This window comes from Antechinus flavipes, chromosome 2, assembly GCF_016432865.1.
Source record: "Antechinus flavipes isolate AdamAnt ecotype Samford, QLD, Australia chromosome 2, AdamAnt_v2, whole genome shotgun sequence".
NCBI lineage: Eukaryota > Metazoa > Chordata > Mammalia > Dasyuromorphia > Dasyuridae > Antechinus > Antechinus flavipes.
The window spans coordinates 316,884,872-316,898,019 of NC_067399.1; the positions used below are offsets into that span (position 1 = coordinate 316,884,872).

General features: G+C 38.0%; 1 protein-coding gene across 8 annotated transcripts in view; it reads right to left on the bottom strand.

The window, feature by feature from the left end:
- IFT43 (intraflagellar transport 43) overlaps positions 1–8,416 on the bottom strand; it is a 126,226-nt gene extending 117,810 nt beyond the window's left edge. For all 8 annotated transcript variants that reach the window (XR_007950631.1, XR_007950635.1, XR_007950634.1 and 5 more), the window contains exons 1-2: positions 8,335–8,416; positions 5,532–5,618 (exon numbers count right to left, since the gene is read on the bottom strand). Coding sequence is in view for 2 of the 8 variants with exons in the window: in XM_051977552.1 (XP_051833512.1) it covers positions 5,532–5,618; positions 8,335–8,388 (141 nt within the window). In the remaining 6 variants the exon portion in view is untranslated. The remainder of the gene's footprint in view (positions 1–5,531; positions 5,619–8,334) is intronic.
- Between the last annotated feature and the right edge of the window lie 4,732 nt (positions 8,417–13,148).

Below are 13,148 nucleotides of genomic sequence, written 5' to 3' on the forward strand. Positions count from 1 at the left end.
AATTCAATTTGCCCTTATGATATATGTGTGACATAGAAAGATTGGCAGAAAATCTTATTAACAAAATTCCGAAGTGTTACAGCTAACCTCTCAGGGCTTATATGTCTACAACTGGAAATGATATTTACAGATCAAGAGGGAGACATATAGCTGGGCAAATAGTCCCTACTCTTCTGTCTCTAGAAAGTAATTGGCTCTTGGTAAGGGCTTCAGCACTTAAAGTAAACCCAGGAATGGCTCTAGTTTCAGTTCAGGGTGCTCTGAATCAAACAACAGCCTCTAATGCTTTTACTTTTATTCAACAAACATTTACTTAAAGGCACTCTGTACAGTATTTTATGGTAGCTTGGAATTACATGATAAAAGGGAAAAGAATAAGCATTTATGATTAAGTGCTTATTATGTGCCAGAGAGCAGCTCCCTGGCACGGTGGATCAGGAACACTCATCTTCCTAAATTCTAATCTGGGCTCAGTCACCTACAAGCTGGGTGACTCTGCCTCAGTTTCTTCATCTGTAAAGTAAGATAGAAATAGCAAACCACTCCAGTATCTTTGCCAAGAAAATCCTAAATGGGGTTACAAAGAGTCAGAATGAATTGAAAAATGACTAAACAACATCAAACTGTGTGCCAGGCACTATGCTAAGCACTTTACAAATCTTATCTTATTTTATTCTCACAACAATTCTGGAAGATAGCTACTGTTATGATCTCCATGTCACAGTTAGGAAAATTAAGACACAAAGAGATTAAGTGATTTACCTAGGAACCCACAGCTAATAAGTGTCTGAAGCAGACTTCCTGACTCCAGGCCCAACGCTCTATCCTCTGAGCCATCTAGTTGACTCTGCTTTAAAGAAACTTTGCTTTATAGCATGAAGTTTACTTATATTATTCCAGGTCACCCAATACTTACACAGACCATAATTTATTTAGTCATCAAATGTTCGATTATGTATATAATTGCAGTTGATCCTTATAATAGTATTATAGGTTAATAAAAGCTAATATCATTAGCTTTGAATGATAAAGAAACTGAGACTCGATAGTCAAATGAATGTCCAAGATTATATATATGTACTATTCCATACACAATACCCTACAAACATAGATTAGTTCTGAAGTGTCTTGCCCAAGGTTTTGAACGTCATGCTACCACATGGCATATGACAAGGAGGGACAGAATTATACTGATGACAAGTATCAATATTGATACCACTCATCCTCCACCAAGCATGTTAGCTAAGCTCCCGTCACAAAACACCAATCGGCAGCATTCCCAACCAAGTAGGACTAGGCCCTCCCTTCCTCCATGGAAAAGTATAGAAAGTAGAGATTATGAGATTGGGAAATTGTTCCATTTGTCTCTGAGGTCATCAAATTTTAGGAGCACTGCTATGCCTGCAAGGAAGAAGGAACCCTTAATATAAAGGCCCATTTTGGGTGGTGTTGTGTTTTTAATACATCATAAGAATTTTGTGGCTCCAAACTTTTCCTATTTCTTAGGTTTATCCAGGTCAAGAGCTCCACATAGAGCAAAGGGACAGAGTTCAAATCCAGCCTCAGCTGTGTGATTCTAGCAAGTCAATTAACCTGTGTTTGCCTTAACCTCCTGGAGAAGAAAATAGCAAACCATTCCAGTATCTTTGCTAAGAAAACCTCGTGGTCAATATGGTCCACAGACTCCCCAAAAGTTGGAATGATCAAACAACATCAAAGATGTGCTGGACTCAGCTCAAATCAACTCTTGAGAGTCAACTGTTAAATTTTCATGTGAACATTTACAACTTGGGAACTAGAAAACACTAAAAATCGGGGCTTGAATGATTGTTTTGTTGATTAGACATGTCTAGACTTGAGAAAGTGATGGATAAAATGTTAAGGATGCAGATTAAACTTGTATCATGCGTAGTTTTTTTTTTTTTTTTTTTTTTCCGGTGAGATAGTTTTAAACATTTACCAACACATCACTGGTCCATAACTGCACAAGAATCTATGAGATCACAGACCTAGAGCTTAAAAACATTTCAGAGGTCATTTACCCCAACCTTTCCATTCCACAGATAAGGAAACTGAGACTCAGAGAGAAGTGACTGTTCTAAAGTCACACAGAGCTCAAGTGGCAGAACTAGAATCCAAATTTCAGTCTAGTTACACTAAGATCCACAGTTTTTCCCCTGAGCCAAAAGTCTCATATGGAGAATTCCCAGGTATATCTGGGAATCCCTCTACTAGAGAAGATATGCAACCATTCTACACCTTAGTCTGTTTTTAAGAGTCATCAACGATGTTGAGAATTTAATGAAGATAAATGTAAAGCCTGGAACTTGAATTTAAAAAATTTTAATTTCACAAATAGAAGGGAAGGGAAGGGAATAAATGTCTATATCATACCTACCATGTACCAGAAACTGTATTAAGTGCCTTTTTTTAAAAAAACAAATCTTATCTCATTTGATCCTCACAACCCTGGGAGATAGGTGCTGTAATCATTCCGTTTTACATGAGAAAACTGAGGTAATAAGATCACATAGTCAAAAAATTTCTAAAACTGTATTTGAACTCAAGTCTTTCTGATTCCATACCTAGTGATCTATTCACTAAGTCACCAGCTGCCTCTAATAACAATATTAGTAGTATTGGCAGAGGTATTAATATTATTAGTAGAAGATGGCAAAAGTCTACCTATATAGTAGAGATATAGAGTTTTCAGTGGACCATAAGTTCAATGAATCAACACTATGATACAGTAGCTCAAAAAGTAAATGTTATCTTTGTCTATATTCAGGAAAGCACAGTCCTAAGAATTAAGCAAGTGACAAACCTCCAACCTGGTCAGCCCATAGCTGGAGCACTGTATTTAGTTCCTGGAGCTACATTTTGAGAAAGACAATTAATTATCTCTACAGCATCTCTAACAAGTCATTACCCAGATTTTCCTTGAAAAGCTTCAAGGAAAGGAAACCAAAGATTTGCAGAAGCAGTCCTAACTACTTTTAGACAGTCCTAATTGTTAAGAAGCTTTTCCTTAAAACGAGCTGAGATCTGTCCTTCTATAATTTCCAATTCAATTTGCTCATACTGTTATTCCTAATTTTGCCTCATGAGTCCTAGCAGAACAAAGCCAATCCTTATTTCACATGGCAGTCATTCAGGTCTTAGAAGAAAGTTATCATGGGCTCGTCTAATCGTTTTCTGCTTCGTGTTAAAAAGCCTGTATCTTCAACCACTCAAACTAGACAATACTTGTGTCAGATGTATCATAAAGAAGATTCTTATTCAGGTGCAGATTGGAAAAACTTACTTTGGAAGTATCTTCCAAATCTGAGATTCTGGGAATTCTGACATTAGGGGATGTGGCTGTGAGATCACTCTGTGAGATCACTCTAAACATCCTGATCACCTCCTCTGAATACACTTCAATTAGTACATATCATCCTGAAGACAATGCCCCTAAAATATCATCTTAGAACTAGCAACAGCCACTGAGATAAACCTGGAGACTATAGAACATGCTTCCTAGACTTCACGAGAGCCAATTTCTAAATATCCAGGGAAATGGCATATGATTGCATGGTATGAGCAAAAAAACAATTCAGTTCAAAAACCAATTTTTGAAGTGCCTGAATGAACACTATTGTAGGTAGTGAGAATACAAAGACAAAACTGACATAACCCCCTGTCCTCAAAAAAACTTACATTTTATACATTGACGATAAACATTATATAAAATTATTTGTAAAAGAAAAGAGCACTAGCAATGAGGGAGAGTGGGGAAGAGTTCAAGACTGGCAACTGAGCTGAGCCATGAAGAAATAGTTTTCTGAAAGGCAAAGGAAGTCCATTCCAGGTATGGCTTGTGGCAAATCAAGAGACCAAATAGGCAAAAGCACATTTCAGGAACAGGTAGAAGTCTAGTTTGGCCATAAGATGAAAGAATAAGTAAAGGGAAATAATATGAAATAAGGCTAAAAAGACAGCCTAAAGCCAGATGTAAAGCCTTCCTTATACTGAGGAAAGGTTTGTACTTCTAATTGTAGAGGCAACAGAGAGCCAATGAAGGTTTTTGAGCAATGGAATGCTCTGATGAGACTTGGGCTTTGGGAAGTTTGAGCAACTGCCTGGAGAGAGAATGCAAGCGGGAAACTATTTACTTGTGATGACCGTATTTAGCACCCAGAGTATATGAAAATCAGCTGGAGTCAGAATAAGGAAAAATCCTTGATCTTTATTCTTTGCAGAGTGCCCCTGCCTCTCTCACTCCACCCACCAAATCATCTGCAATTTCCTATACAATACACCCAACTGGCACAGAGAGTGGGTGGGGCCATTCTTCAAGCATCTTTAATAGAGTATTGTCCAATTGCTAATCAGCCTCAAGTGCTTGGGACCTCAGTGCCACAAGAGCTTCAAGAGTTTCAGCCTATTACATTTACTAGACTATTACTATAGCCTAGGTAAGAGATGATGAAGACTTGAACTAGAGTAAAAGTTGCATGACTAGAGAGAGGACAAATATGGAGTGACAGGACTTGGCAACTGGATGGGTATCTTCAGAAAGGGGAAAGAGGAGACAATGAAGGAGAATAAAGACTCAGAAATTGAGGAGATTGGAAGGACTGTGGCATCCTCAGATCAAAGAGGGAAAGAGGTAGGAGGAAGTGGAAATTAAAGGAGAAATATAATGAATTACATTTTGGAAACACTGAGATTGTCAGAGATATCTAATCTGAAGGTAATGATGTAGACATGGAATTCCAGCGGTTGGGACTCAAGACATATAAGTATATAAAGAAAGATAGATTTGTGAATTATTTGGAACTTAATAAATATGTCATCATATAGCAATGAAGGGATCCCTAAGTGGTCACTCAGGGAGCAACCTCAATCATAAGGTTGAAATTCCAGGCTTACAAAAGATTGAGAACACAGGACAGCCAGATGGCACAATGGATAAAGCACCAGCCCTGGAATCAGAAGGACCTGAGTTCAAATCCAACTCCAGACACCTATTAGCTGCTGATCCTGGAAAAGTCACAACCCCAATTGCCCTTCCCTGCCCCCCCCCCCCAAAAAAAAGAAGGATGGATAATATATCAACAGATGATGGGCAGGAAGAAACAAATCAACTCAAACTCAATTCAATTAACAAATGTTTGTTAATGTTAAAATGTTACCAAGAGCAGAGTACTTGTTGGAAGAGATGTGGAGTTTAGTTCAAATACAAGGAAGAGTTTTTTCCCTCATGGAGTTTACAAGGTTCTTCTTTCAATTTCTGCTCAGAAGTCAAATATCTAAGAAAGAACTGGTCAAAGCAAGATATGTAAGTAGGATACCATTGTGTTTTATACACACTCCTAAGGGCTCCAAACCCAGAAACAAAGGGAGCAGTAGAAAACAAATTAGGAGACTGAATTTTGTTTTGAATCTTTGTCCTCTCCCTAATAAGCTATGTAATATTGGACAAGTTTTTTTCCCAAAGTAACTTCCCTTTCAGCCCTGAAATTCAATTTGCTTCTCTAGGTACCTACCTCTCCAGACAAATTAGAATTTTTCTTGGCAAGCTGATTCTCTGTTTGAGGTGACTCCTGATGAGCTCGACGACCCATTTTTGCTCCCTATTTAAAAAAAAAAAAGAGGGTACACTATTGTCAGTTACTTTCACAGTGACTAGTGGGATTATAAATATGGAAATGATTGGGAGGAATTAATTTTCACAAGGAAAGATAGATATAATTTGAATAGCATTGGCAGGCTTTATGTATATCCTTAAAATAAGACAGATACATTGTGCAGCAGAGCAGAAAACCAATTCATTCTAGTGAGCTTTAGCCTAAAAACTACAAACCCTATAAAGGTTAAAAACCCATTCCATTAAACTCAGAAACACAATTTCTAGGGTAGACTATGATTTCATAGGACAACTTAGAGAAAAGAAGTAAAGAACCCCATATCTAACTGCAGGATTTTTAGGAAATCAATTTTCTAAGCTGCTACTTGGCATGGGAATAGTTCCCAAATATTGTTGGATAACAGGTTTTCTAGATTCTGTGGCAGCCAATATCAGAGAAATACAGATGGCTGTTATTTTGACTTGTATTTTATCTGGATGTACATTTAGAGACATCACCTAAGGGAAACAATTTCAAGACAATATGCTTTGAAGTCAGTACATTTTCAATTGGTGTAATCAAATCTAACATTTGCAGGTGTTTCCCAAAGTTTCTTTGCAATAAAGGCTAAGTATCCTAGACATTACTTTTGAAAGCCTAAGCCAAACTAGGCTGAGTCAGACAAAATTTGTGTGAAGTATCAGGAATTGGTCTTTAGGAGATTTTTGTGTTACTTTCAAATCTTAATCTTTTCTGGTTTTCTCAGGATCTGAAATAACAACACACTAGGTACAAAAATATTATAGCTATCCTAAATTTTAATGCACTTTTTAATAATGCAGACATACGACTGACCTGGAAGCTTATAGAATACCATCAATATATCTCCATTGAATCTTTGCACTGTGACCATTGTGACCTGTACAGACCTGCAGTCAGGAAGACCTGACTTCAGATCCTGCTTCCCATATTAGCTGTATTATCATGGACAACTCATTTGTCTCAGTTTCTTCAACTGTAAAATGGAGATAATAATAGTACCTTCTTCCCAAGATTGTTGTGAGGATCAAATGGGATGGTCCTAAAGTACCTGGATTAGAGTATTTCATACTCTGCTATTTAATGCTTGTTCCCTTTCCTTACTAATTTTTGCAGTAAAATTCAATGAACTGCCACTGGGTCAAAACTGTCCAAGCCGTTGGTGAATCTGACTTAAATAATCCCTATGGCAAGTACAAGAGGAAAAAGAGAATGATCTTTAAAATAATTTTTGTATTTAAAAAAAAAAAGGTGAAATTGCTAAAAACGGATCTAAATGAGACTAATTCTGACTTTATTGTATAGAGTTCAGTACTACCCTAATTTAGAAGCAGCTTCATCCTTGTGATTTATGAATGTTGACACTGGGAAAGACCTTATTGTAAACTTTGACAAGTGGAGGAAGTGTCATTTATAGATACAAATACTCAAAAATAGATACAAAGTTTTATTCGAAGCAAACCAAACACTATAAGAGCATCCATTAATGAAATGACAGACCAGGTTCCTAGGTTACTAAACTAACTCTGGCAGAGCAGAAAACCAATTCATTCTTGTAAGCTTTACTCCCCAAATCACAAAGACTATAAAGATTAAACTCACTCCACTAAACCCAGAAACACAATTTAAAAAAAAAACATTTTAATATTTAAAAACATTCCTATTAAAAATTTTAAAAGTGTGGCCCCAGAGAAAACTTTCAAAACTTTTAATGAGGTCCAAATTATTTTGTTATAATACTAAGATATTTTCTATTTAAACGCTCCATCTTTTTAAACTACATATCTATATGAATCCAAATTTTCTCTATACTACAATTACATCAACATTATCACAATGGGTAGAACGCAGAAGCAAACAGAACCCAGCTTTCTTCTATTAAGTCACACATTAAAAAGAAGTTTGCAAAAAAAAAAAAAATTTAAAAGTCACTCTTCTCGCTAATTTTTTTTTTTTTTTTGGTATTGGGAAAAGTTATTTTTTTCATAAAATGTCATTTATGTTAACATGTAATGGGTGTATTATTTTTAAATAGCTTAAAATTTTTCTCAGTTTTAGTTTCTAAGTAAATTTCAATGGATACTGCGGACTCGCATAAAGAAAAGCTCTTTGGGAGTCCTCGATAAATTTTTGAGAGCGTAAAGCGGTACTGAGAATGTAAGGTTTGAGAACTGATACCCTAACGCAAACCCCTCAGCTTTGCAGATGAGGAACCTGAGGCCAGACTGGGACTTGCCGCGCTCCTCCCACTGCGCCAGCTTCCTCCCTCTAGAGGGGTCTGAACCTGGGGTCCTCGGACAATTTCGGGATCTGTGAACTTGGGGGAGGGGGAGGGGATGGAGCTTTATTTTAGTAGAAGTGGCTTCCTTTGTCATTTTATGTGTTTTAAGCATTTAAAAAACTTTATTCTGAGAAGAGGGTCCACGGGCATCCCCAGACTGCTCTGGGGTCCGGGACACAAAGAAGGTTAAGGAGCCCAGCCTCGAGGTCCGCGCACTCTGCTCCTCCCAGAGGTCCCGTCCGACCCTGCCCAGACGCCCAAGTTCAGCCGCAGGCGCTGGCCCGCTGTGACTTCTCCTGCCTCCACTCCTCTCCCAGCGGGAGAATCCAGGAGGGAAGACTCGGATCGAATAAGGATGACCCTTGGCCGCCCAAGCCCGCCCAAGCCGGCCCCCGTCCTCACTGAAGAGGCCGATCCGCGGCGCTTCTCCTCGCTGAGATCCAACACGTCCTCCATTGCCACGGCTGCTGACGTAACTTCCGGAAACCCCGGCGCCCTGATCGCGTCCCTAGCAACCGGCTCTCCCTGCCTTCCCTGCTATTAAAGGGGCCGCGACGGATTTTCAGGATTCCTGGGTGCTCTCTGAGAGAGAAAGGAGAGCGGAATAAAGAGAGAAGGGAGGAGGGAAAGTTAAAAAAAAAAAAAAAAAAAAAAAAAAAGAGTAGGGGAGAGAAAGAGAGGAGTGAAAAGGAAAAGAATGAAGGAGAGAAGAGGAAGAGAAAAGAGGGAAGAAAAGAGAGGAGGGAAGTAAAAAAAAAAAAGGAGAAGAGAGGAGAAGGAAAGAAGAGGAAGAGGGAAGGGATAGGGAGGAGTAAAGGAGAGAAGGAGCAGGAAAAAGGAACCTAAGGGAAAAAGGAAAGAAAAAAGGAAAAAGAGTGAAAAGGAAAGAGAGGGAGGAGGAAAAGGAGGAGAGAAGAGAAAGGAGAGGAAATGAGAAAAGAAAAAAGGAAGAGGGAAGGAGAAAAGGGAAAAGAAGAATGAAAAGTAAAATAAGAGTGAAGGGAAAGAAGGGAGGGGGGAAGTGAAAAGGAAGGGAGAAAGGGGAAGAGAAAAAAGGGAAGGAAAAGGGAGGAGTGGAAAGGAGAGGAGAAAAGAAGAGGAAAGGGAGGAGCAGAAAAAAGAGGAGTGAAAAGAAGAGGAAGAGAAAAGAATAGGAAAGGGAAAGAAAAAGGAAAGAGGAAGGAGAAGGGAAGGGAGTGAAAAGAAAATGAAGAGAGGGAGAGGAGAGAAAAAGGAAGGTGAATAAAGGAAAATAGGAGGAAGAAAAGGCAAAGGGAGGAGTGAAAAGAAAAGGAAGGGAAAGATGGGGATGGGGGAAAGAAAGGAAGAGGAAAGTTGGTAAGAAAAAGGAAGGAAGGAAGAAACAGAGAAGGGATGTGTTCTTTCTTAATCCTTCCTGAGTAACACTTCAGGGTTAGGAGTAGACTATTTTTGCTCCTGTTCTGATTCTGGTCTCAAGCATTTTCTCTTGCTAAAAACCACTGAGTTTACTCCTGTGGGAGAATCTAGGGTCTTAGAATCAAGTATTTAGGAGTGAAAGGAACTTTACAAGCCTTTTATTCCAACTTCACTCTCCTAATACCCCTTATTTTTCATATGAAGTTTACAATCTACAAAGATTAAGTAAACACATAGTAAATAACAAAGGCAGAATTTGAACCTAGGTCTCGAACTTCAAAACTAGTATTTTTTCTTCTACATAAAGATGCTTTTAGTTAACTTGTCCAAAGCTGGTTCTGTACTGAGGAAAGGATTATTCCAGATATAACAAACAAAATAGCTATATAAATGTATCCTGTTATTAGACTGTGTTGTTTCTTGAGAATATGGTACTAAGGTTCATCCCATCTCATAATGCTTAATAAATCCATTCACTATTTATTTAGTTTCTGTTATGTACCTCACAACAACAACTTCATTGATTCAAAAAGGCTCTGATTGCCTCCTCTTATTCACTACACACTAGGGAAGATTTATTTAAAGCTTAGGTTGGGTTCATATCTATCATATTTCCAAAATGCAGGAGTAGAATACCTAGTGTATATAATGTAAATCAGGAATAGGACAGTTATTTATTTCCTGTAAGCAAAAGACTCACAGATATGCAGAACAGAAAGAAAAAAAAAACAAAAACTAAGCAACCTAACTAAACAAGTAGTTACTATTATTCTCAGCTAAGTGATTGATACAAAAACCCCCACCAACATAAAGCATTGGTGGGACTGCTGAAAAGATACTTTATATTTTACCTCTGCAGTACCACACCTAGGAGATGTCTTTTGGCAAGTCAGGCCACAGATTGGACTTATACTTCAAATTCATACTTCATAAAGGAGTCAACTTTTTCAAGAGTGCTGAGTGGTTTCTTGGGGCTCCTTTTGAAGTGAAGCTGAAATCAACTGAGTACCCAAGAATTCTGGATCTCTCATCCTCGATAAGGTCACTTCCAAATTTTGACACTCCCATCTTTAAATTGATATTCATTTATCTATGCTACTCTCCAACAGAGTTCTGAATGCTGTCCCCTAGGGTGTCATGATTGGTAGTTGTTGTCCTTTGTTCTCAAAGAGGATTAAAATGGCATCACTATGTTAGAGCCAATCCAACTGTAGCTGATCAGATAAAACGAGCATGGAATTGCTCTACTACAGGTCAGACCAAAAGGTCCATATGAACATTTGGAGAGGATTCTCTAAATTTGCACATCTCACCCTTCTTTTGAACTACTTTACTTCTGCTTTGCATACAGCACAGAACTTTGATGAGGCCATACCATGCTAGGTGATCCAGCATCTCCCATATTCTATAATCAATTCCTATGTTCTAGAGACCTTGTGATTGTCCTTGTATTGCTTTTTCTGACCACCATGTTAGCATTTGCCCTGTGTGAATTGTTCTTTATAAAATAGTCTTTTTGGCAAGCATTCATTTGGCACCCGAACAATGTGGCCAGCCCAATGGAGTTGTGCTCTCTGCAGTAGAGTTGGAATGTTGGCAGTTTAGTTCAAAAAAGGACCTCAGTTCTGGGATCTTATTCTGCCAGGTGATCTGCAGAATTTTCCAAAAAAAAAAAAATTCAAATAGAAGGGATTCATGGAACTGGTAAATTGTCCAGGTTTCATAGGCATACAACAATGAGGTCAGCACAAAAGTTCTAGATGGTTAGAAGAAGATAATCAGGGGCAAAGTCAGTTCCTTTCAAAAAGCCCACTAAGTCACGTACTCTTCTACATCAGTAGCCAAGAAAGAGACTGCTTCCCCATTCTTGAAGAGCTTAAGGATGGAGCTAGCACATAAAGTCCCCAGAAAGCAGGCAGGGAAGTTCCATACAAGCCCTAGTCACTTGTACAAAATACTGAAGCAGAGACAAAAGCAAGTCCTTGCCAAGAAGGAGTTTATAGTTTACTGGAAGAATACAACAACATATACAAAAGCAAATAATTACAAAATACATGTAATACAAACAGATTTCAATAGGGAGTTTTGATAAATAGGGGAGTTAGGAAATACAATGGATAAAGCTCTTGAGGACTAGAATCAAGAAATCTTGAATCGAAGTTCTGCCTCAGAGACTGCCTGTGTGATTCTGGGCAAATCACTTAACCTCTGTCTATATAGCTCAATTTCCATATTTATAAATTGTTGCTATTCAGTTGTTCCAGTCCTGTCTGACTCTTTGTGACTTCATTTGGCATTGTCTTGGCAAAGATACTGGAGTGATTTCCCATTTCCTTCTCGAGCTCGTTTTACAGATGAGCTCATTATATAGATCTATAAAAAGAGGATAATAATAGTACCTACTTCCCAGGATTGCTGTAAGGATCGAATGAGATAATAATTTTAAAGTGCTTAGCATAGTATCTGGCATATAGTAAACTATGTAAATGTTAGCTGTTATAATTAATATTTTATTTTAAGAGGGGGAGAGCACTCATGACTAGAGGAGTTAGGCAGAAGAGTGGATTGAGTGCTCTTCTTGAGAAGTCAGATAGACCTGAATTCAAATCTAGCTTGAGATACTTACAAGTAATATAACCTCTGTCTTGGTTTCCTCAACTGTAAAATGGCCATGAATTTGTATTTTGGCATATAGGCAAAGGAGCCATTGAAGAATTTTGAGTTGACAATGTAAGATCTCTGTATAGCAATATCAGCACAGCATCCCTATGGAGGATGAGTTGGAGAGGGGAGGTAGAAGACCAGTTAGGAGGCTTTTACAATAATCCAGGGATGATGGCCTGGCTTAAGGTAGTAGGTGTTTGATTAGAGAGAGCAACAAGTCAGAGAGAAATAAGTGACAAGCTGTGGATATGGGAGTTGAAGGGGAGGGAAGAGTAAAGAGTAACTCTGAGGCTAAAAACTTGAGTGAATTGGAAACATGATTAATGCTAACAGTATAAATAGGAAAGCTAGTGGGAAAAATAATTTAGGTAAAAGAAAAGATGGTTTGATTAGAACGTATAGAATTTAAGATGCTTACATCATAATGATGTCTAACAGGCAGTCAGTAATGCAAAACTAGAATTCAGGATTATGGAGTATTATTGTTCTGTATGAAATGAGCAGTAGGATGATTTCAAAAAGGCCCAGAGAGACTTACATGAACTGATGCTGAGTGAAATGAGCAGGACCAGAAGATCATTATATACTTCAACAACAATATTATATGATGATCAATTCTGATGGACGTGGCCCTCTTCAACAATGAGATGAACCAAATCAGTTCCAACAGAGCAGTAATGAACTGAACCAGCTACGCCCAGTGAAAGAACTCTGGGAGATGACTATGAACCACTACATAGAATTCCCAATCCCTCTATTTTTGTCTGCCTGAATTTTTTATTTCCTTCACAGGCTAATTGTACACTATTTCAAAGTCCAATTCTTTTTGTACAGCAAAATAACTGTTTGCATATGTATACATATATTGTATTTAACTTTATTTATTTATACTTTAACATATTTAACATGTATTGGTCAACCTACCATCTGGGGGAAGGAGTGGGGGGAAGAAGGGGAAAAGTTGGAACAAAAGGTTTTGCAAATTGTCAATGCTGAAAAATTACCCATGCATATATCTTGTAAATAAAAAGCTATAATAAGTTTTAAAAAAAACTAGAATTCAGGAATGAGATTAGATTTGGATGCTATATGTGGATTGGGGAATCATCTGGTTTGTTATTAGTGTCCAGTCCCTTGGTAGAACATCTGTTTCT